The 25161-nt window shown below is 50.7% G+C and overlaps 1 protein-coding gene across 2 annotated transcripts in view; it reads right to left on the minus strand.

Annotated features, from left to right (window-relative positions):
* ADARB2 (adenosine deaminase RNA specific B2 (inactive)) overlaps window positions 1-25161 on the minus strand; it is a 420157-nt gene that overhangs the window by 47504 nt on the left and 347492 nt on the right. For both annotated transcript variants that reach the window (XR_013556993.2, XM_078450500.2), the window contains exon 4: window positions 9901-10015. Coding sequence is in view for 1 of the 2 variants with exons in the window: in XM_078450500.2 (XP_078306626.1) it covers window positions 9901-10015 (115 nt within the window). In the remaining variant the exon portion in view is untranslated. The remainder of the gene's footprint in view (window positions 1-9900; window positions 10016-25161) is intronic.

Below are 25161 nucleotides of genomic sequence, written 5' to 3' on the forward strand. Positions count from 1 at the left end.
TTGATGAGGTTAACATGGTTCCGACGGGAACAGCACTAGGGCTTTGTTTCTGACAAAGAAAATTGGGTTGAAAAGTATAGTTTTGTCCTGTCATTTATATTTGAGCCACGCAAGTTGATTCTGGTAGGAAACCCAGGAAATTCTGGGAAAGAATACCAACAGTAGCACACAAAGCTGGGAGATCCCAAGCAGATTACAAGGACTCAGTAACAACTTGCTATGGTTCTGATGCATGAAGTCCCACAAGGGGAACAGAGCAGAGTCCAGAAATGGACCCAAAGTCATGCAGGAAGTTGGTGTAGGATACAGTGATAGCATCTCAAACCGCGGGGGCAAAGGGCCACTATTCCATTAGTGCTGTCTAGTAACTGAAGAGCCATCTGAGAAATAAAATTGTATCTTCACCTTACACCATGCACCAGGACCAATTCCAGGCAGATCAAAGGTTTAGGTGCAAAAAAATGAAGACCTACACATGGGTGTTTCCAGCAGCTTTATTCATAATCTCCCAAACTTGGAAGCAACCAAGATGTTCTCTGTTAGTAGGTGATGTGGTCCGCCCAGGCAGTGGAACAGTGTTCGGGTGATGCGGCCCGTCCAGACAATAGAATAGTATTTGGCACTAAAAAGAAATGAGCTCTCAAATCATGAAGAGACATGGAGGAAACTGGCATGCTTATTACCAAGTGAAGGACGCCAACTCCCTTCCTAGGGCTCCACACTGTGTGACTGCAGCTACATGACGCTCCAGGAGAGGCGAAAGTATGAGACAGAAAGGGGTCAATGATTACAGGGCCGGGGGGAGTGTGGGGTGAAGAGACGGGACACGTGGAGAGGGTTCTTAGGGCAGTGAGACTAGTCAGTGTGACACTGTAATGGTGGATCCATGCTGTTACACATTAGTCCAGACCCACAGAACGTACAACACCAAGAATGTAAACTGTGGCCTTCGGTTATTAGGAAAAGGAAGACGTGGGGGTGCGTGGCTGGTTCACTCGGTAGAATGTGTGACTCTTGATCTTGGGATCATGAGGGGGTGCGTGGCTGGTTCACTCGGTAGAATGTGTGACTCTTGATCTTGGGATCATGAGCTCAAACCTCATGTTGGGTGTGGAGATTACTTAAAAATAAAAAAAATCTAAAAAGATGTCAATGTGCTAGAAGAACACATGGGATAATCTCTTCACAAATCTGGCAGGTGAAAGACCTTTCTAATTATAATTAAAAGTCTCAAAGTAGTAAAAATCGCTAGATTCAAATGCATAAAATAATTCTCAACAGAAAAACATTCTAAAGTCAGTAAAAAGACAACTGAAAACGGGAAAAATACAATTTGTGTCACAAACAATTTGTATCTAATATATAAAGAACTTTTAGAAAAAAAATCCCAATAGAATAATGTGAAAGGCTATATAAAAACATTTCACAGAAAGTAAATAAAAAGTGTTCCTAAATATATGGAAAAACAGTCTCACTGATTTAAAGAGTATGACGTTCAAAATACAATGAGACGCAGTTTTTCACCCATCAGGTTGGTCAACATCTAAAAGTTTATTAATGTACAGTTGGAAAGGCTGTGGGGTAGCCTCTGCCCTTATGAGCAGGGGCAGGAATATTTATGGATAGAGTGCATTTGAATGACAAACTCACAAATGCATGTACCCTTTGACTCAGCAGTTCTGTTTCTGGCAATTTATGTGACCTGTTCATAAGCCGTGTGTGAAAACGATGTGGGCACACAGCCATGTGGCACAGTAGTGTTTGTAACAGCACACCTCCTCAGGGCCTGTGTCCAGCAGCAGGGAAAATAAACCGTTGCGTGAAAAAAGCCAAGTGGCAGGGCAATGATGTAACGGCTGTACCTCTTGTGTGCGTTTCCTTGCATTTGTGTAAAGAAACTCTGGGAGGGTGTTGATCACGGTCTGGGACTCTACCTGATGTACAAGGTGGCAGGTCAGCCCGTTACTGCCTGAGGGATGCTGGCTCAAGACATGAGATTCCTGGCTCAGAGACTAAGGGTATCACTGCAGCCCAGCACAGCAGTTGGCTCCTATTTGCTGTGGTGCCCTGGCCCCCACCTCGTGGGCATGTGCCAGGTCCCAGAAGACACTGCAGCTGGGCAGCTGGGGACACTGAGCTCTGGAAGGTCTCTGTCATGGTGATTCAGTGTGGTTCACTGTGAGTGGAGGCAGGCACACCAGCACTCTGTCCCAGAGGAAGACAGTCGAGAAAAGTTCCAGGACTGGAGTGAATGTCTCTCCCTGGCTGGCCTCTTGCGTCGCCCTGGTCAGTTCCGGGAGAACTGGACTGTCTGCTCACTAGCTGACGCGGTCACCTCTCCCCACTAGGAAGCCGGTACTGGGTCGTGGGAAGGTGACTGGGCTGGCTTGCTCTCTGGCTGGCCTCCATCTGATGCACTGAACTTCTAAGTCGGTGGGCTTCTCCCCAGTGCACCCTGGCCCCGGCGCGCCAACTTTAGGCAATCGTTTGGAATGTACTTTTGTTTATTTAACTGGGAAGGAGAGGTTCTTAGCCCATTCAAACCTTGAATGGAATTTTCACAACACAACCTCTGATTTTGGAGGGAAATGATTACATTTCTGAGAATAAAGGTAAATATACCAACCAGCATCCAAGAAACGAATATCAAAACTATGGATTTATCCCACATGCAGACTGCCCAAGGTTGCGGTGTAGAAATGAGTTCTGACTCCCTGTTTCCTAGCGCTGCACCCACTGAGTGTCATGACCCCGGCAGTAGGGTTTCTATAATCTCCTGTGGAGACAGCGGCCAGCCTTGATGTAGGGCCCAGCCATTGGGAAGTGTCCCCCAGCAGGAGCCACCCGGCACCCTGCAGTGTCTGCCTCAGGCTGCCAAGCGCTTGCCCTTTCGCCTCTGTCCTCACTTGGTCAGACCCTGATTATCTCTTTTCCTTCCTATTGTCAGTTTCTGTTTCTGTCATTTAAATTTCCTTTAGTTAGTTTGAAATCAAGTGCATTTAAAAATGTTGGCTCAGGCACCTCTTGTGTGGGAGGGCCATGGGTAAGACCGAAGGAAACGTTTTCACTTTTGACGGAGACTTTTCTCCCATCAGCGTCTCGGTTTACAGCCATCCCGCAGGGCTGTATTCTCTAAACATTGCAGATGCGTGGACTTTAGGAGGAAATTTCGTAAGCTGTGTGAACAAGCTTTGTGCGCTGCCCTGGGGATGGCAGTGCCGGGTGGGGACATAAAGCCACAGGATGTGACCTGCACCGGGACCCAAGCTTTGGAGTCGGGTGACCCTGTTTCTGCTACTGACCTCAGACTTAGGTCACAGGAGCTTGTCCGCTGTCTCCTGTGGCAAATGGGGACAAAACTAGTGCTGTCAAGGTTTTGAGGGTGAAAGGGAATCGTATAAAGTTGTGACAGGGGCCATTGAATCCCAAAGAAATGCTGTGATTTGTAGCCTTTAGTGTCACAGGTATTGGTTCCTCTGATCTGCAGCCAGACTAGTGACATCCGCTGGTAGAAGTCATTAAAGCCATGTGTTCTTTTATTACTTATGTTGACTATGAAACATGTTCTTTGTATGAGGAGAGGACTCTTGGAGCAGATGATAAACAGAGTGTGTTCAAGGACCCCTTAAAAATCAACCTGACCACACCCCTCCTGGGCTGTAGGCTGCTGCATTATAATCCCACAGGTTCCAATCATTCATTCGTCACAAAAATATTATAGTTTAAGAGACTAGAATAAAGTTGAGGTTAGTTTAAATGCCTTGAAGTAAAACCGTGCGGTTTTCTTCCACCGGTGAACTCTTTGGGGGCAGTTACCTGCCAGGTTGTGATGTCATGATGAGGAAAATGCCAAAGTGTTTGAACAGCTTTGACGGGGGCGCCCGATCTTGAGAGAGAGTTCAGAACTGCCGCCTTCCTCCCCGTCTGTGTCTCCTTGTGCGCGTCTGGCGAGAAGTGAGGACTCAGGTGTATGGTGTGGGGTTAGCCAAGGTCGGCCGCTGCCCCTCCGCAGGTGGCTTCTCCAGGGGGGCTCCCACTGCGAGCTTCTCTGGAGACAGGCTGGGCCTGTGGCGACTTGGGTGAGTGAGGGCTCTTCTCTTCTCTCCATTTTAAGGAGGGGTGTTCAGCGTAAACATGTCAGCAGTCATGCTACACAAGGCTCAGCAGTAAAATACACCCTGCGTTTTGTGGTTTAGACCTCACCGTCTACACCAAAGCCTAAAAATCATTGTCGCACATGCTCCTTACTGTACAAGATGGGGCCGCACGCGTGGTGACGTGCCTGGACACCAGGACCTTCCTCCCTGCCACCTGCCTCTGCACCTATCAGCAGGGTCTGGGACCAGCCCCCTGAGGCCTTTGGGGCACTGGGTGCCATGGGAGGATCGGGGCAAAGACCGCCTTACCTGGTGGCTGGCTCCGTGCCCCGCCAGAGCATGGCGCGACATCCCAGAGGCAGATTTCTTCACCCCACGTGGTCATTTTAGGTTCAGAGCAACACACTCTGAAACACAGTGGAACACGTGTTCCATGTTGTTGCTTGGGACTTTGAGATTGTCCCAGGAAGACGGGCCGGCCTGCTCGGCCCACGCGGTTCTGACGTGCTGAATGGAGCTGTTCTGGGCTGTTTTCACGAAGTTTGACCTCACCGTTTTCTTCCCTGTCCCGTTTTCAAGGAGTTGTGCATTTTTTTTTCTGGGGAGTCCTAAATCCCAGGCATTTGTGAGCAGTTATAGCTGAACGTCAGCTGAAACCAGACAGATGTTTGTCAAAGCCGTAGCTTCCGGGTGTGTTGTGCAGGGCGGGCCACTGGAAGACGAGCTGGAGCATGAACTTCGGAGAGTACACACCAGGAAAGTCTTTCTTCTGGTTGTTTATTTAACAAGCTTAGAAGTAAGTCATTTTCAGGCGAAGATCGAGCACGACGCCTCGTGCTCAGTCTCAAGGGACCCCCACATCTTGCCGAGACTCGGGAGAGGCACCTAGCCTCTTGGTCTCCTTGTCTGTGTTTCTTAAAAGCCGTAATTAAGATTCCTGCCTTTCCCACTTCTCAGGGTTGTAGCAATTAACTTGATTAGTGTGTGCAAAAGTGCTATCAAAATTATAAATTTGCATATCAAATGAAAATCATCATTACTAAAGGCCCCTTCAAGAATCTCTTTCTCATGGAAACACCCGACTTGCTTCACAAAGGAGAAGACAGAGCTGTTGCTTGACAACTTGGCTAAACGGTCAGTGTCCAGGTTTCCGGTTCAGGAGGTCGGAGTGAGTGACATGTTGCTTCTTGTGACATGTTGCTTCTCCTCCCGTGGGATCCACCGAAGGAAAGGGTTCTGGGGGGTGTGTGGTGGCGTGGAGGGGCAGGATGACATCCCAGCACCGCGGGGAGGAGCCGTCACAAGGGAGCAATGGCCTGCGGGGTGGGCTCAGAGAAAGCAGGCACCCAGCCAGCAGGCCCCAAGGGCGGGTTCACTGGGTGACTTTTAATTTAAGGGGCCTTGTCTGGTCCCGACCCACCTGGGTCAAGGAGGCTTCTGATCGGGGGAGCCCCCACCTTCCGCTGTATCCCCGGAAAGGGATACAATTCTAGAGGAAATCAGAGCTGCACTGGTGATAGTTGAGCTAGTATTTTTCTCACGAATGTGAATATTCAGACAAAAGCCAAAAAGAGACAGAGACAGTAAACAAAGCTCCATCACAGAGGAGGCCCAGGCCTCAGCTGCTGAGTCTCCCCAGGGACCTGTGGGGAGCATCACCTCAATAAAACAGGAGAAGGGAGGAACCTGAGGTGATGAGTGATGAAGATTGCAGAGATTAAGAAGCGACAGGCAGGGGTGCCTGGGTGGCTCAGTTGGTCGAGCATCCGACTCCGGCTCAGGTCATGATCTCACCATTTGTGAGTTCTAGCCCCATGTTGGGTTCTGTGCTGACAGCTCAGAGCCTGGAGCCTGCTTTGGATTCTGTCTCCCTCTTTCTCTGCCCCTCCCCTGCTTGTGCTCTGTCTCTCTCTCTCTCTCAAAAATAAATTTTAAAATGTTAAAAAAAATTTAAGAAGCGACGGGCAGTTGAAGAGGGTCAGGGAAGTTTCAGAAATGCCCAAGAACAGAGGAAAAGGGTAGACGACATCAGGAAGTAAGACCGAAGGTTCAGTCAGAATACTGAATGTTTGACAAAAAGTGTGTAAAGGAAGGAATTTATCAACAGAATGATAGAAGGAAACAGTGCAGAAACAACAGCTTAAATAAATCAGGGTGGGTGCATGGCTCCCACATGCACACATTCTTGTGAAATTAGAAAACATTCAGTTTATTTATTTGTTTTTAAAGTTTATTTTTATTTATTTTGAGAGAGAACGAGCAGGAGTAGGGGCAGAGAGAGAAGGAGAAAGGGAGATACAGAGAATCCCAAGCAGGCTCCACACTGTCAGTGCAGAGCCCAAGCCGAGGCTTGAACTCACAAACCATGAGATCATGACCTGAACTAAAATCAAGAGTTGGAGGTTTAACCGAATGAGCCCCCCCCCCCCCCCCCCGATGCCCCTAAAACATTCAGTTTAAGAAAGGACCCTTTCCCTTCCTTGGGTGGGGTGGGGGTGATCTGGCAAAGTTGTCAGCCGGATGTTTCTAGTTAGAAACATTAGTAAGCGATAATAGAAAAATCCCCTCCAGATGTGCAGGGAAAATAATTTTCAGTGTGGAATTCTCCCTAAGCAAAGCTATTCCAGTAATACGAAAGGCACAGTCAGGACACTGCCTGGTGAGCGAGCCTGCTGGTTTCTGTTCCCCACACGTTTTAAAGTGTTTCTTGAGGCTGCACCTGTCAGACAGGGAGAAGGGAGGAGAAAGAGGCATCGTGTGTGTTGGGGGCACAGTCACAGCTGGGGGAGGGTGTGGACCTGTCCACAGACACAGGGACTTGCAGGCACTTCCTTCTTTTCAGCGGAATAGAAGAAAGTTGAGCGTTCTGGAAAACACACACACTACCTCAGAAGGTCTTTAAGGAAGTCTAGCTACAGATTTGGGCCGATCCTAAATGTGACATGGCTTTGAGTGGTGGCAGGAGGAGAATCTGTAGGACTGGATGATACTGCTCTCAGGACACAGCAACCCTAGGTCAGCCCGTGCTTGGCGCTGGGGCCCTACAGCATCCTGACCGCGTGGAGGCCAAGTGCTGGTTTCCAACCTCAGATGACTGGACGGAGTAGGGAAGACTTCAGTATGGCGGAGAGTACAAGTGCAGTATCGTTATACGACAATACAGATAGACACGTACAGTGATACTAGGCCACTTGCAAGGCAGAGCACAAATAAATCATCTCCGCTTGTAGGACAAGAAGTAAAAGCATATTATCTAAAACTACAAATGTTACAAATATCATGAAAACTAAAAAAAGTGTCCGATTGTAATGGTGCAGATCAGTATTACTCAGAATTGAAACAGTGAACACGGAACCGATAGTGTTGAGAGTTGCGAGGACACGAATAGACCATGAGTGACGGCTTCCCTGAGGGGCTGGCAGGAGAGCGCCGTGTCTCGACCCGAGCTCTCTTCTGGAGTTTTGACCAGTGACTGCATCATTTAGATAAAAGTAAAAGCTGTTCTATTCGCAGGTGTATGTTTTTGCAGTCAGATTTCTCCTGATGGCCACACAAGGGCAAGCACGTTGCAGGGGCTGAGTCTCGCCCACCTAGAAGCGGACGGGCCTCTGAGTCCCGTTTTCCTGCGGAATCACTGCATTTTTACAACTTGGTACACAGATGGGAACTCGAGCCAGAACAACCTTCCCTCTTGGAGCTTCCTAGGCATTAGCTTAAAAGCTGTACTAGGACTGGGGTCAAGTGTCACATCAGCTTTAAGTCAATGATTAAAGAAAATACTTGTCAGTAATTCTGCACACATCTCCCTAATGTCTTGTTAATCAACATGTTTATTAAATCTTCTCTTTGTAACAGGAAAGTAAATTTCAGCAATTTATTCTTCAACGTTTAAAGTTACTAATTAGTGAAACTTCACTTTGTACAGTTGCACTTAATAGAATAAATTTTGTTCATGTAGGTAAATTGTCAGCACATAAAACGGTGTATTCACTGACCACTTTTACATGCCGTTTTCCCACGAATCTTTGCAAAATATTACTCCCCTTCCTTCCTTCCTCCTCCCCTCCCTCCCTCCTTCCTTCCTCCCCTCCTTTCTCCCCTCCCTCTTCCTTCCTCTCTTCCTCCCCTCCCTCCTTCCTTCCCACTCCCTTCCTTTTTCCCTTCCTCTTTACTTCCTCCCCTCCCTCTTCCCTCCTTCCATCCCTCCTTCCCTCCTTCCCCTCCTCCCCCCTCCTCCCCCCTCCCTTCTTCCTTCCTTCCCTTCTTCCTTCCTTCTTTATCTTCTTCCCTCCCTCCCTCCCTCCTTCCTTCTTTTTTCCCTCTAAGTTGCAGAGAGGCTGATTGACCTATAGTCATGGCTAATTGAAGGTGGGGCTGGGATTCAAACCCAAGCAACTGTTCTTGGACTCTAGCACCTCTCACGGTTTCCTAGATTATGTCCTAAAGTGGGGACTCTTCTTTCCTGGCACCCCCTTAGTGTGCAGAATGGTGCCGGGCATGTAGAGGCATCTGGGCTGCTGGCTGGCTGGAGAAAAGAATGGCCATGTCCAGCAGGAATGATCTCGATGGAGGTGGAGTCCTAGCCCTCAACTTAGAATATCCCATTTTCTACAAGGAGACAGATCTTTGTGCAAGTACAAGAGGGGGCAGGTGTCGGTGACTAGGGCCGAATGGAGGCACTGGATACTGTGGTATCGTTGACAAAACTGAATTGCCTTGGCCTCAGCACGTTGTCCTCCTACAGTAGTTGTTACCTTTCAAAGCATTTCATATGCCTCATCCTACTCACCAAATAACAGTAGGTGGTGGGGGGGGGGTGGGGGTGGCACTTTTATTTCCATCTTACTAAGATGCCCTGAATGGAAAGGACATGGGATCCTGAGTGGCTTTGCCGCTCCCCCGGCATCCTCACACTGGGCCCCCCGGGGCTGGGATGATAGGAAAACGATGCCGACTATCTGGTTTTAATGGATTTTTAACCGAAATCTGTTTTGTCATCAGATAGATAGTCTTTGTGTAGACACGCAAAGTCTCTGTGTGAAACCTAGCCCAAAGTCAGTTATTTCTGCAATAATCATTTTGAGCAGGTCGCTACCAACTCGTGCCGAGCTGTGGAGCCAGAAACAGTAGGATTCAAACAACCAGCCGGTTAGTTACTATTCATAGGCTAGTAATGAGACGCTTTCACTAAAACCGATTGCTGAAAATCAGCCATCGCCTCTCCTGCCCTGGCCGTCCCAGGCCGCGACCTTCTCTGCAGTCTAGAAGTTCCCCTCCCGTCCTGCCGCTCGTGTGGGGCAGGTGCCACGTCTGCGATCCATTTGGCAGGAAGGAGAGCGCCCCGTGTCCTGTGCTGGGGTTGGCACCCGGCGGGGACTCAGACTCCCTGTGCAGAGGAGATGCAGGCACCCGAGGGCAGCCTCCTCACCCACCCGCCCACGGCACCGGTCGGCGGCTGGGCCTGACCTTGGCTTCCAGTGCTAGCAACACCAACGTGCCCGGCGTTCTCCACTGCGGCTTGGGAGCCTAATGGGAAACACAGGCCAGGTCCTCACGTGGCCCTTCTTGGCGGGACCCGAGGCGCGTGGGCAGAGCCGGCTCTGAGGTGGTGGGCTTTACGGCCACTGGTGGCACGGCTCTGCTGACCATCTACTCTGGTCACAGAGCTCCCTGGTCCTATTCCTGTTTCTCTTGTTGGCGTCTTCGTGCGGAAGAGGGATTTGTCTTGCTCCCAAGATCAGGCAAACACTAAATCTCCTCTCCTTGCAGGTGAGGTTCCCACGGGGAAAACAAGAGGTGTTACCTGTGGTCATGACGATTCCTGCCAGTGCTTTGTGGCGGGCGTGCGCGGACGCCAGGCCCACGGTCAGCTCGCGGAACTTCTGTGTGACCAGCTGGGACACGGAGTCTGCGAATTCCTGAAAGACACAAGCACCAGGGCCTCTTTGACGGCTGAGCGCGGGCGGTGGCCTGGCCTCCCTCCTCCTCCAAGCCACGTCCCCATGTGCGGTGTCCAGACGACACCATGCCCACTATCCTACGACCCCATGGCCTGGGGAAAGAACCAGATATTACGCTGAACCGGTGGCAGGCCACGGTTGTGGGGGAGGACCCCAAGCCTGGCCCCGAGTCTGGGCAGAGCCTGCCCGTGGGAGGCCACAGACACTCCCACCCTCCCCTGCCCCTTGGAGGGGCCAGCCTGGGGCTGTCCTTCTGGGATTCTCGTTTCATAGAACCCTGAGTGGAGCTGGGGGCTTGCACAAACCACACACTTGGTTCCCTGTCTTCGGGGTTGTGGAACCAGTTTCTCAGTACCCCACGATCTCAGGTGCCTCCTGGCTGAGCTGCTCCCTGCTAACCCACAGTCTGCCTTCACATTTCTGCACACGTGCGCATGCACACACGCATGCGCACACGAGCACTCACAGAGACACATTCACAGTGCGTACCCACACACGTGCATATGCACAGCTGTGCACAAATACATTCGGACAGCGCGTGCGCACACACACGCACACACACACTGAGTTGACATAACCCCACGTGTTGAAATTTTCCTAGTGTGACCCGCGTCCCTACTGAAGCCGCTCATCTGCAGTGACAAGGCCGACGTGGTCCACGGATGTGGTTTTCTTGTCACCCTTCTCCCTCCGACATGGCCCCACGGTGGCCGTGTCGCTTCTCTGCTGCAGGAGGCAGGCTGGGATGCAGTGCCCTTCACGGCACTGGAGGCAGAGATGTGGTGTGAGTCACGAGGGCCCATTTTATAAGGTAATCCTCTTTGTTTTGAGCTGACGGTGTTTCCATGAGGATTCAATGAATGCACTCACGTGTCTGAAATGCTGGGTGTGCTGCCGTGGGCTTCCTAAGTGTTCTTTGTTCATCACCATCGTTGTTACTAATGATCATTTCCCTGGTCGCTGCAGACACTGGTGGCATCTTCCTGTAGCCCCGTCCAGCATCCGCTTAGCTGCGAGGTGGGCAAGTGGCTCGTTTCTGTGACAGGACGGACGTTCATTTCCCGCCAGGCGTCTGCCCGTTGTGCTGCAGACAGGAACAGGTCTTGGCAAAGATGCGAAAGATCGAGACCGCTTTAAAAAAACGCATTTACGGGCAGTGAAACATGTTGATACAGAAACAGCCTGCCTCTCGGATGCTGGAAACGTGCAGCGACGACACTGAGGCTTTGGCGGCCGCTTGTCCAGTGCCGCTGGGGGCTCGGCGCTTTTCCCTGTGCTGCTGTGGCTGCTGCCGAAGCCTGGAGTGGCGGGTGCCATACAGGTGTGACGGGTGGGGCCTGCTGGGTGTGGGGCATGTGTGCTGGGAGGTCTTCCCTGGCTTGGCCCCAGAGGAAGCTAGGCTGCTGGGTGAGGTGCCTCACCTCCCCTGGGCACTGTGGAGTCAGTCATGGGCAAGACGAATCCTGGAGACCGTCCTGTCCTGTGTGACCCGAAGATGGAGGTCCAGAGAGAGTGGGTACGTGTCCCAGGCACACTGGGTGTGGGTGTCCTGGGGCAGCTGGAACCGGAGACCACAAACGGGGTGGTTCAGAACAGCAGGAATCTGTTCCCGCCTGGCTCTGGAGACAGTAGTCTGAGGCATTCTCCCTCCTGAGGCTCCAGGGAGGGTCCTTCCCGCCTCCTCCAGCTTCCGGGAGGGGGCTCCACATATCCCTGGGCTTGCGGCCATGTCCTTCCTGTCTCTGCTTCCATCATCATGTGGCTTCTGTTCTGCGTCTGCCTCTCCTTCTCTGTCTCTTACAAGATGCCTGTCGCTGGGTTTAGGGCTACTCTCATCCAGGATGAGCTCACCTCGGTTCCTTCAGTTCACATCTGCATAGACCCAGGCACGGGCTCCGGGGCAGGACATGGGCATGCCTTTTTGGGGCCACATTCACACCATTTCTCCTTGTCATGACTCGTCCCCGCTCATGCTGTAACTGAGAGGGCAGCAGTTTTTCACAGAGTGTGAGTTTGGGTAATTTCTGCACGTCTTGGATGAGCCTGACTTTTTAATTTGTGTGGGAAGATTAATTGCATCATCAGGCTTTGCCAGGCGCCCGGACCATGACCTGGGCAGTCGTAACTGCCGTTTCTCGAGCAGCTACAGGTGTGGACACGGGGCTGGTAGGGTTCATGGTGCCTTGGCCCCACCTCCAAGGGCAGGGTTTATCCTTTCCCCTGACACATACTTAGGTCCAGCCTCTGGAGGCTAGTGGGCAGGGGAGCTCAGAGCTTTGACTGACGGGACACAAACAGGGAGCTGGGCTCCGTGGGAACAGGGGTCTGAGAGCTCTGTGGGGGGTCTGAGAGGCCCGCTCTTGGGCAAGAGCCTTTGGGCACTGTTCCCGCAGGACCAGTGGAAGACGCAGCCTCGGTGCCACCTGCCTCTCAGGGAGGAAGGGCTCTCACCTGGCCACGGAGAATGAGGCTCCTGTCTAGGCACAGGGGGCCAGAAAGGCATCACCGGAGCTGACAGCCGAGATGGACCTTGAGGAACCAGTGGGCCTAAGGCCTTACCTTTTGCCTTTGTCAGGTCACAGGAGGACGTGGTCTTCCTCCCTCCGGCTCCTCAGTATGCTGGCCGTTGGGGGAGAGTCTAGATGCTGTTCTGTGGGGGGACCTAACTGCTGGGGTGCACCCTGCCTGCTGGGCACCATGGCGCCTGCAGGTGGCTGTCCGTGCAGTGTCTCTCTGGGATGGGCTTCCTGGGGCTTCACGTGCTGCCTTCTTCTGGCTTCCCCAGGGTTTTAAGTGGCTCAAGGGCAGACCGCCTGTCTTTCACTTCTCTAAAAACGTTTAAAAAATTGAAGTATGGTGAAGCTACCGTGTTATATTCAATATTAGTTTCAGGTGTGCAACATAAGGATGAGATAACTCTGTTCAGCACTCAGCACTCCTGATGATAAGAAGGAGACTCTCAGTCTCCTTCACCTATCACCGCCCCCCCTCCCCACTTCCCCTCTGGTGACCATCAATGAGTGAGGTCATATGGTGTTTGTCTTTCTTTGACTGATTTTTCTTAGAATATATTCTAGTTCCATCTACATTGTTGCAAATGGCAAGATTTCATTCATTTTTATGGCTGAGTAATATTTCATTGTGTATATACACCACCTCTTCTTTATCTGGTCATCAAACTACGGACACTTGTTTGCTTTCCATATCTTGGTGGTTGTTGATAGTGCCGCCATCAACACTGGGGTGTGTATCTTGTGAATTAGTGTTTTTATTTTCTTTGGGTAAATACTAGTGGAATTATCGCATCGTAGGGTAGTTCTGTTTTTAGCTTTTTGAGGCACCTCCACATTGTTTTCCAGAGCAGCTGCACCAGTTTGCATTCCCACCAGCATTGCAAGAGGGTTCCCGTTTCTCCACATCCTCGCCAACATCTGCTTGTTCAGTTGTTAAATTATAGCCACTCTGACCGGTGTGAGGTGGTATCTCCTGGTGGTTTTGATTTGTATTTTCCTGATGATGAGTGATGTTGAGCATCTTTTCGTGTGTCTGTTGGCCATCTGGATGTCTTCTTTGGAAAAATGTTTATTCAGGTCATCTGCCCATGTTTAATTGGATTATTTGGGGTGGTTTTTGGTGTTGAGTTGTAGAAGTTCTTTACAGATTTTGGATATTAACCCCTTGTTGGATGTGTCATTTGTGAGTGTCTTATCCTGCTCAGTAGGTTGCCTCGTCATTTTATTGAGGGTTTCCTTCTCCAGTACGTTTTCAAGGTGTTGAGATCTGATTCCCATGCCTTGTATGCTCTGAGGTGGGATTCCAACGGACCTCTGATTGCCCTTTTTCCTTCCCTTGAAAGTGAAGTTTCTGAATGTCCGCGAAGCCATAGACCATCAGCCCAGGAGGTGTCTCGTTCTGTGCACCTGATGGGCCCTGTGAGGCTCCCAGAAGAGGACGTCCCAAACCACTGCCTGAGCCTGGGTGCCGGCGGATGGTTCCTCTCAGGACCACTTCTCGGTGTGTGCACAGACAGCGAGCTGGAGTCTCCTCTTGTATGGACGCTGACCCTGCTGTGGGGCCCACCCTCACGACCTCATCTGACTCTGATCATTGCCTTAGAGGCTTTGCTCCAAATACAGCCACCTGGGGGTGGGGGTTTCAACCTGGGGATTTGGGGACACAAACATCCAGCCCACAGATGCGTGAAATATGGCGCAGCGAGTGACCTTTCTGGCAACAGTGTCATGTGTTGCTCTGGCTGCTGACGTTTGTGTGGGACCCCTCCTGTCTCCGGCTGTCTAGCTCCCCCATCCTTCCTTTCTTGTCCCCTGGCTGGGTACCCGACCTTGCTGGAGAGTCTTGAGGGTGGAGCTACCACGGAGGAGCCGGGGACCCAGCTGCCCACCCACTGGCACCCGGGTGGTTTCTCAGCTACTGAGGCACTGCTTTTGAGGATGTAAGTTGCAGCAAGAGCGTTATTTACTCCAGCATAAGAATGAGAGGAGTTTATTATGAAACAGCATGTAAAGCCTGACAAATTAAGGGAAACGAATAGTGCACAGAACGCTGCCTGCACAGCTGACGCTCCAGGCATCGTAGATCCGGGTGAGCTGACCTCTAACCCTGGTCCCCTCTAGGGGGTGTTTGGGCTCCAGGGCCCCGACAGCGTGGGTCAGCAGCTCTGCACAGTTCTGTTGCCAGTGACGTGCACAGGTGGAAAGACAAACATAGCAGGACACAGGACAGACGGAGCCATGGCTGGTGGTAAGGACAGGCTGCTGGGGCAGCCCCGAAGCAGTTCTGAGGGGTGCACACGTGCTCCCCCTGCCCCCGGCCTTGGCCGCCCCCTCCCCTCTGGCCTGGGCACTCCCCATTGGGACCTGGTTTTTTAAAAAACATCTCCTCTGCTACAATCTTTTGCTTTATTTTTGCATTTTTAGAGGTCCTTGGCATTTATGTGAAGGACATTTCTCCATGAACATTTTATAAACGTAAACGTAAAAAGAAAGGCCGAGATGTGTCTGACCCTCCTCACTTCGGGCAGTGGCAACCTAACTAAAGCACAGGGGAGGGTTTAGTGAACTGTTGAAAATTTACCTCTGCTACGTAACTGATGCTATTTCCTAAGACTGCCCATAAATCCTTGCTTGTGGTTTTGCCAGGGAGATGGAATATTTATGAACTGAACTATGTCCCTCGGTTTTCCTGGTTGTAAAAGTGGACAGGAGAGAAATCAGCACAAAAAGCATCGGTTGCGGGGACTCGAGTCATCTCTGTATAGACCTGTGGGGTCTTTGAGAAGTTAAACGTGTGTGGGCTTCGGAAAAGCCCAGAGAAACCCGCCCTGGGGCGTCTCTGCCCTGCCTCCGCATCTTCCTGGAGGAAGCCTCCCCTCTCTGCCCCCCCCCCCCCCCATCTCCTGCAGCGCGGGCTATTTTAGGTGATTGGTTTTTAATTAAGTCGCACACATGATTACGGCTGTAGGTAGGTTTTCGTAGTTGCTTTTGTGTATGTAAATGATGCTGTGGTTGATTATGTGGGGCTACAAGCTAGATGGAAACTCAGAATTCACGTTGGGAGGTATGTCCTTACTGTCTAATTTAACACTAGGGATTATTTATGTTTTAATCACTTGGGATTTAATGTATACAGTCAACTTTGGTTACCACAAACCCAACTAATCAGATCACAAAATAATTCGATTTTCTTCCCCACCTGGCACTTGGTTTATGGTAGAAGCAGCCAGAGTGCTTGCAAATAGCTCATGTCACTGATTATTTTCGTAGATTCAAATTCCAGGGTATGCCCGTGGGCCACTCGGACTTCATCCCATCCCTGTGGGACGGGTGAGTGCATGGGAACTAATAGCACGCTGTTGAACTTACAGAGTATTCAGCGCATGGGTCAGGCTGTATTGTGGCATTTCTTTCTTTCTTTCTTTCTTTCTTTCTTTCTTTCTTTCTTTCTTTCTTTCTTTCTTTCTCTCTCTCTCTCTCTCTCTCTCTCTCTCTCTTTCTTTCTTAATTTTATTTTTTAAATTTACACCCAGGTTAGTTACATATAGTGCAACAATGATTTCAGGGGTAGATTCCTTAATGTACCTTACTCATTTAGCCCATCCCCCCTCCCACAACCCCTCCCGTAACCCTCAGTTTGTTTTCTATATGAGTCTCTTCTGTTTTGTCCCCCTCACTGTTTTTATATTATTTTTGCTTCCCTTCCCTTATGTTCATCTGTTCTGTGTCTTAAAGTCCTAATGTGAGTGAAGTCATATGATATTTGTCTTTCTTTTTTTTTTTTTTTTAAATTTTTTTTAATGTTTATTTATTTTTGAGACAGAAACAGAGCATGAATGGGGGAGAGTCAGAGAGAGAGGGAGACACAGAATCCGAAACAGGCTCCAGGCTCTGAGCAGTCAGCACAGAGCCCGATGCGGGGCTCGAACTCACGGAGAGCGAGATCATGACCTGAGCCGAAGTCAGACGCTTAACCGACTGAGCCACCCAGGTGCCCCGATATTTGTCTTTCTTTAATTTCACTTAGCATAATACCTTCTAGATCCATCCATGTAGTTGCAAATGGCAAGATTTCATTCTTTTTGATTGCTGAGTAATACTCCATTGTGTATGTGTGTGTGTATATATATACATATATATATATACATATATATACACATATATATGTGTATATATATATATACATATATATGTATATATGTACATACCACATCTCCTTTATCCATTCATCCATCGATGGACATTTGGGCTCTTTCCATACTTTGGCTATTGTTGATAGCACTGCTATAAACATGAGGATGCATGTGCCCCTTTGAAACAGCACACCTGTATCCTCTGGGTAAATAGCTAGTAGTGCAATTACTGGGTCGTAGGGTAGTTCTATTTTTAGTTTTTTGAGGAACCTCCATACTGTTTTCCAGAGTGGCTGCACCAGCTTGCATTCCCACCAACAATCTAAAAGAGATCTTCTTTCTCCGCATCCTCGCCAACATCTGTTGTTGCCTGAGTTGTTAATGTTAGCCATTCTGACAGGTGTGAGGTGGTATCTCATTGTGGTTTTGATGTGTATTTCCCTGATGATGAGTGATGTTGAGCATTTTTTCATGTGTCTGTTAGCCATCTGGATGTCTTCTTTGGAGAAGTGTCTATTCATGTCTTTTGCCCATTTCTTCACTGGATTATTTGTTTTTTGGGTGTTGAGTTTAAGTTCTTTATCGATTTTGGATACTAATCCTTTATCTGATACGTCATTTGCAAATATCTTCTCCCATTCTGTTGGTTGCCTTTTAGTTTTGCTGATTGTTTCCTTTGCTGTGCAGAAGCTTTTTATTTTGATGAGGTCCCAGTAGTTCATTTTTGCTTTTGTTTCCCTGGCCTCTGGAGATGTGTTGAGTAAGAAGTTGCTGCAGCTAAGATCAAAGAGGTTTTTGCCTGCTTTCTTCTCCTTGAGGGTTTTGATGGCTTCCTGTCTTACATTCAGGTCTTTCATCTATTTTGAGTTTATTTTTGTGTATGGTGTAAGAAAGTGGTCCAGGTTCATTCTTCTGCATGTCGCTGTCCAGCTTTCCCAGCACCACTTGCTGAAGAGACTGTCTTTATTCCTTTGGATATTCTTTCCTGCTTTGTCAAAGGTTAGTTGGCCATACGTTTGTGGGTCCATTTCTGGGTTCTCTAGTCTGTTGCACTGATCTGAGTGTCTGTTTTTGTGCCATGTAGCATCACTTTCTACGTTAACCCTAAGACCCGACAGCGAGTGCACAAACGCATCACTGTGAATCAGAGCAACCACCTGCTCACTTTCCCCAGGCCACGTCCAGGGCTTGGTGGGAGCTACCTCAGTGCCTGCGTACCCGCCTCCTGTCTCTGTCCGCGTGAGCCTCACAGACCATGGGCAGTCAGCCTCCTCACCCTTCTCACAACAGAGCCCCTGGCCGAGCTCCTGTTATGGCCTCCACAGTGATTGTGATTTTCCACCAGACCCAGGAGCACCTAGAACCTGTCCCCTCTTGTGGTACATCCTGGAAAAGTAGTTTTTCTTTCTCTTATGCACGTCATGTATATACAACGTGCTCTAGCCCTGTGCACGAGGCGTCTATGTTTTTACTGATTTTACAGGTAATAGCAATTATAGCTGGTATTATTTTGAGGTCATTAGTTGTCAAACACTTTATAAAAGTGGTGAGTGTGCTATTACAATTAATCTTCAACAAATTGCCTCATGGTTAAGGAGCTATCGTATCTCTGTTTTTGTTAATGATCATGTGAGTTAGTTACAGTATAGACTGGTTATGATTCATGTCCTCCATGTGACTCACTGGGGGAGAGTGAGCCACCATGTGAACCAAGTGCCAGTGTGGATAATTCACTGGGGGAGAGTGAGCCACCATGTGAACCAAGTAGTGTGGACAGCTCACTGGGGGAGAGTGAACCACCATGTGAATCAAGTTCTGTATAGACAGATCATTGGTGGGGAGGTGTGGTGAACCACCATGTGAATCAAGTGCTGTGTAGACAGATCATTGGCAGGGAGGTGGTGAACCACTGTGTGAATCAAGTGTAGTGTAGACAGCTCACTGGGGAGAGTGGAACACCTGCAGGAGAGAGAGGTCATCTGTGGTCAGCGGCTGGGGGGCAGACCCCTCGGGGATGGCTTTCTGAGGATGCAGATGGGCTGGGCCTGCAGGGTCATTTAAGTTTAAGTTTAAGTTTAAGTTTCCGGGGTCATGAGCAGGACAGCCTGGGGAAGTCATGGCTGGAGAAGTTCAGAGGTGGGATGGTGCGTTTGCAGGGAGGGGATGAGCTGCTCGGACGGGTGGGGTGAAGGACCTGGGCGTGGTAGTGATGAGAGATCACACCCAGGTTCCAGGCCCAGGATCTCCTGTGAGAACTCAGTGAATGTTCCCCGACTGCTTCCTGGGGCTCAGTGGGGCATACCCAGTGGGGACGCAGCGTGCGAACAGCAGAGGTCCCATCTTACGGCTGCAGAGACGGGCGCTTGAGACCGGACATGTGCACAGCTGGGCGCGACAGGTGGTGTGTGTCTGCCTTCTGGGTCATGCTGTTGGGTCTCAGCATGTAGTGTCGGCTGCTCTTCTGGGGCCGGTTTCTCAAACCTCAGAAGACAACCTAAATCCAAGCGCATGCTGGACGTGCTCTGAGACGACCGTGAGCACGTGGTGATTCGCTCAGGTGGTGCCAAGACCCTCGCTGATGGTAGTCAGCTGGATCTTAGGGTAACCCTCCACCCTGAGGGGGCCTCAAGGGGCGCTGAGGGGGGTGGGGGTCCCGGCACTCTCGGGCCCCCTCAGAGCGCTTGCTCAGGGTGGGGACAGCGGCCCCTCTGTTCCAAGGGGTAGAGGCTGGCAGAATTTGGGGACAGCTGGGCCCCCTTTGGGACATTTTTTGTGACAAGTGGGGAAGCCAGGAGGCCTTGCACGGAGGCAGGTGTCGAGGGGTCGGGGGGCTCTGGAGCAGGTGAGCCTGTTGCCTCACCCACCCCATCACCGAACCCATGGCCCTTGGGCTCATGCCGCTGTAGCCTGTCACTGCTCTTGCTTCCTCCAGCCCCGGGTGCAAGTTCTGCCCCTGAGATAGCCTGCACTCACAGGAGCTGAAGCCAGGCGCAGATGCCCAAGCCTGCGGCCATCCAGGAGTAAGGGATAGGAGGGAGATGAGGGGGTCCTGTGGAGACCCTTCCATGGTCTGTCTAGCCCAGTCCTTGGCTGGGAGGGAGGGGAAGGGGGTCCTGCAGAGACTCCTCCATGGTCTGTCTAGCCCAGTCCTTGGTGGGAGGGAGGGGAAGGGGGTTCTGCAGAGACCCCTCCATGGTCTGTCTAGCTCAGTCCTTTGGTGGGAGCACACCCTTCAGACAACTTGGGGTGGGATGGTGGCCTTCCGGACACCCATCCCCTGCAGTGGCCAGGTGAGGTTCTGGTGTGCTCTGGGGTGGTACCAGGAGAGGCTGGCCCTGGGCACCTGGGAAGGGCCAGCTTTGCAATAGAAAAGCGTGCACAGAGAGGCTTTAAAGACCTAACACCTGGGAAAATAAACTGAAGTCATTTGCCACATAAATTCTTTGTTAAATATGAAAAAGAGACATCCAGCTATACTCATTATTGGTGATTTAGCAGTTTAGAAAAAGCCTGCAGAGGGGTCCCTTGGCAGTGGGAGGGGGTTAATGTGTCCTTCACGAGGCCTCCCTGCATACACCCGCTGGGGAAGGAGATGCCACCAAAAGCCTCTCCTCCTGGGAACGTTACAAAGCAATGCCCCCACCCCCATTCTCTATGGCAGGAGCACATGCGGGCAGTGGGGCTGGCCGGGGGTGGGGGGAATGTCTCCGAGCGGCAGCCCCGATGAGCCTACATCTGAGATGTGCAGCGTTGCTGGTGTTCACGCACAGATTGGCACAGGCTGGACGTTTGGAACAGAAATGATCAGAGGAGAGAGGATTTGGCTTCTGGTTAAATGATAGTGATAATCAGGTGCTTGTGTCCCAAAGGTTAAGTGGGGAAGCTGGCCCCACACTTAACGAGCTGTGTATCACTGCACGAAATGGCACGCTAGCTTCTGCCTGGGGTTGTGCCCGGTGCCTGTTGGCCCCAATTACCGTGGCAAATTACCAGCATTATTCAAATAGGAAAAATAAACTTTAAATAGGAACACTGAAAGACTCAAACTTTACTCATTTCCAACACTAATATTTTGAATGCCGTAAATAAATAAAGTGTGTTCAAATTTGCAATCGTAGGTCCTCAGGGTAAAATTGACATTTAGCCAGAGTGGTAAGGATATTAAAATCGATAGATTATGAAAGAAAAAGCCTTCAGTAAATATTTTCCTGTTGAAATCCTGTCTTTGGGTTTATAATGCTGAAATATCGGAAAGGTTAGATTTGCATATAGGCGGGGCCAGGCAGGATCTGGGAGCACAGGCGACCCCATCCCTGTTATCCCCTCTATGGTGCTAGTTGTGGGCTCCCTCGGTGAATATGGGGAGTGCCCTGGGGGTGGGGGGGAGCCTGCCAGGAGGGGCCGTGGCTGCCCGTGCCCCCTTCTAGGACTGGGCAGCAGAAGGGTTCCTCCAGAAGGTGGACAGCCAGTGGACAGCCCGTCGTGGCCTAGAGAAATCCCACTAACTGGGAGATGAACTTCCACGGCTCCTCGTGTGTCCCTGGAAGAAGTGTCTTTCGGTCTCAGAATGATTCCTGTTTGCTGACGATGGCGATCAAGCCTCATTAATTTCAAAGTCTGACTACGTAATTCAAATTAACTGACTACTTAATTATTCTATATCTCAAATTATCTAGGGGCTAATACCAAATTTGAAGGAAGTCATGAAAGATGAACGAAATCCTTATTGTCACCCACATAGTGGAAAAAGCGTTAAAATTGGAATCAGAGGAATGGTGCAGGTAGCCTCTCTGAGGCACGGCTTCTGCGTCTGTAAAAGAGGCATCAGGAATTACCCCTGATGGTCCTGATTCTGACTCTCGGCATGCAGACCTGGCCTATAGCATCACAGAGACGTTTCTGGATGATGCGCTTTCTTCTGGCGGGGAAGACCTCTAGTATCTCGGGAAGCAGTGTTGCTCAGGTGACCAGGGGCCGGGTGTAATGGGAGGTAGAAAGGAAGGCTGGGAGGGCATTGCTTCGGGGTTAGGCCTCCGAACACAGGCCGCAGGGATGCTAGATGGTGGTCATCCTGGGGCCAGGGAATGGCAGCACAGCCCTGTATCTGGGGAACCGCTGACTGCACCGCGATTGACAGGCGCCGGCACGAGGCTCCCACAAGCCCTTTCTTTGTGCTCCCTGCTTGGGTACCTCAGCACCATGTGGCGTGGATCCCAAGGCTAGGAGGTACTGTATCTTGGCAGATTGCATTTTCCAAAGCCGGCTGTGCCAACGTTGCCCATCCTGCCAGCTCCTCTCCGTGGACCTCCGTGTGGCCGCTATGCAGTGGTTGGTCCTATGTCCTCTCCTTGGAGATTGTCCCAGCAGATAGAGCGAGGAGGGGATCGTGGCATGTGACTTTTGTTCCTGGGGTGCTCCCTCTTGGAACCCAGCCAGGAGGGACCCTGTGCGGAGGAGCCTCCGTCCTGGCCATGGGCCAGGCCGAGCTCTCAGACCACAGCCAGCACCAACCTGCAGCTCCTGGCCACGCCCTCTGGGGAGGGGTCCTTAGCGCCCAGCCAAACTGCCCAGCTTGAGCACAGGGGCACCATCTCCCCCAAGCCCTGCCCAAACGGCAGGTGCATGAGCAGAATGAATGCCTGTGGGTTTCAGAGTGGTTTTGATGCCATAGTGATGAACACAGATAGAGGTAGGGTGTTACGGACCATGTGTATACAGATCATGAGGGGTTATTTGGCCCAGGACTTAAACATGGACTCTCTGATGTCCTTCTGACCCAGATTCAAATCCTGCCGTTGCTACTTAACAGTGGCCTGACTCTGAACATTACGTAGGCCTTGATCTCCCCTTCTCTGAGATGGGGCTAGTGCCTACGTCACACGATTCTTACCAGGTGCAGTGCGAGAGTGGGTGTGAGATGCTGGGTCCTGTGCCCGGTAGTGTACATGCAGTGTCTCACTCTGCTCTTGTCGTCATTGTTGCCCGGACTCACGCAAACGCAAAGTTTCCTAGAAATACTCCTCGCTTATTTGGCTGGTCAGTGAGATTACAGTTTTCTCAGGACTCGGCCGTTTGAGGGACACGTTCTGGCACCGTGAGGCAGGTGCATACGATGCTGAGCATGTGTGTTGAGACAGAACTTCCCGAAACGCCTCCCGGAGTTGACTCCTCCCTGGGCCCGGGTTAACCCTGACCGCGCCATTGCCCAACCTGGCGGCTGCTCTTCCGGCGCCATGCGCCCTAAGGGAGCCTGGTTACCAGCTGAATAGTGGGGCGGCCTGAAAGCTGCATCTTGGACTGTACTCCACACCCCACGCACAGACACTGCCTCTTCTTGGATCCAAAGCCGGTCTTAGGGAGAAATCACGCACATGTCAACTGTTTGATATAGTCCCTATTCAGTGAACACATGGGTCAGCTTTGGGTGACTTAAACTATTCGCTTGATCTTTTATCAGCTTCCAGTCTGTTACTCTGTTTTCATCTGGAGGACGGTGTTATGCCAACAGCGCATTTGGGCATTAAATATTGTCTGGAGTTACGTTGTCCTGTGTCGTGGGCTGCTTGTTTGCCCACCGTTCTCTGGCTTCGGGTTCCGTCCTCTCTGATTCTGTCCTCGGGCCACATGATTTTGTGACTGTCAGCATGAATGTCGCCCCGATTGGCCTGGATGCCTGAGGACGAGAGTTCTGTCCTATTCATCGTGGCGATCACCACACTGACACACGCACACGGTGCACCCCAATTACAGTGTGCATTTCCCTTGGGGGGGCCTCGTAGAGCACACCCGGCTTCTGAAGCACCCCCCAAAGCAAGCTAGAGTGGAACAGGATTGTCAGAGCCGCCACTGGGGAGAGCTCAGCTGTGTCCGCAATGGCCCCGGAGAAACCACAGTGGAGACAGTGTCTCAGGCATTTCCACTGTTACCTCATCTCTATACCTGTCCCCTGGGGAAAAGAACAAATCAAAATTTATTGAGCAGGACACTAATGAAATATAGAGATGAAGAAGACAAGGTCCTCTATATACAAAAGCCCGTAATACAAAACAGGAACAACAGGAAGAACATCGTGGGATAGATGGTAGCCGACATTCCTCAAGGGTTTGCTCCATGTCAGGTGCTAAGTGCGCAGTGAGTCGTGTTTCCCTTGGTCTACGTTATTGTCCTAGGATACTATTATTACCCCACTTTACAGATGGGCAAGCTAAGGCTGGGTGAACTCAGCCTCCTGGCCAGAGGCACATGGGGTCCTGAGTGCACACAGGTGTGGTCAGAGCCCCCGCCACAGACCCCCCGCCATGCCCCGTCGCTGTTCTGCTTCAAGAGAGGTGGACAGAGCAGGAAGGTGTGACTTAGACTCAGACCACACGAGCACATGAGCCTAATGAACCTAAACAGGCATAGAGGTGGAGGCAGGACTGTGAAATTCTGCCTCTCACACAAATTTGGGTTTTATGACTATCTTAACTGTAGGAGTTTAGGGAACAGAGGACCCCTGGTAGTTGGGGAAGGAGGACTTCCCAGGGGTCAGGAGAGCACCTGGGGACATCTGTGGGTCCACAGGCCCCTTCCTGGATCCCCTGAGTCAGAATTTCAGGCAGCAGAGCCCACACCACATTTTCTTTTTAAAAAAAGTTTTTTTTAATGTTTATTTATTTTTGAGACCGAGAGAGACAGAGCATGAATGGGGGAGGGTCAGAGAGAGAGGGAAACACAGAATCTGAAGCAGGCTCCAGGCTCTGAGCCGTCAGCACAGAGCCCGATGTGGGGCTTCAACTCACAAACCGCGAGATCATGACCTGAGCTGAAGTCCGACGCTTAACCAGCTGAACCACCCAGGCCCCCCAAGACTTCTCCAAATGTCTTTAAAAATTTTTTCTTAAATGTTTTTATTTATTTTTGAGACAGAGACAGAGTGTGAGCAGGGGAGGGTCAGAGAGAGAGGGAGACACAGAATCTGAAGCAGGCTCCAGGCTCTGAGCTGTCAGCACAGAGCCCGATTCGGGGCTTCAAATCACAAACCGCGAGATCATGACCTGAGCTGAAGTCCGACACTTAACCAGCTGAGCCACCCAGGCGCCCCAAGACTTCTCCAAATGTCTTAAAAAATTTTTTTTTAATGTTTTTATTTATTTTTGAGACAGAGACAGAGCGTGAGCAGGGGAGGGTCAGAGAGAGAAGGAGACACAGAATCTGAAGCAGGCTCCAGGCTCTGAGCTGTCAGCACAGAGCCCGATGCGGGGCTTCAACTCACAAACCGCGAGATCATGACCTGAGCTGAAGTCTGACGCTTAACCAGCTGAGCCACCCAGGCGCCCCAAGACTTCTCCAAATGTCTTAAAAAATTTTTTTAAAAATGTTTTTATTTATTTTTGAGACAGAGACAGAGCGTGAGCAGGGGAGGGTCAGAGAGAGAGGGAGACACAGAATCTGAAGCAGGCTCCAGGCTCTGAGCTGT

Source organism: Panthera onca, chromosome B4 (genome assembly GCF_046562875.1).
Source record: "Panthera onca isolate mPanOnc1 chromosome B4, mPanOnc1 haplotype 2, whole genome shotgun sequence".
Lineage (NCBI taxonomy): Eukaryota > Metazoa > Chordata > Mammalia > Carnivora > Felidae > Panthera > Panthera onca.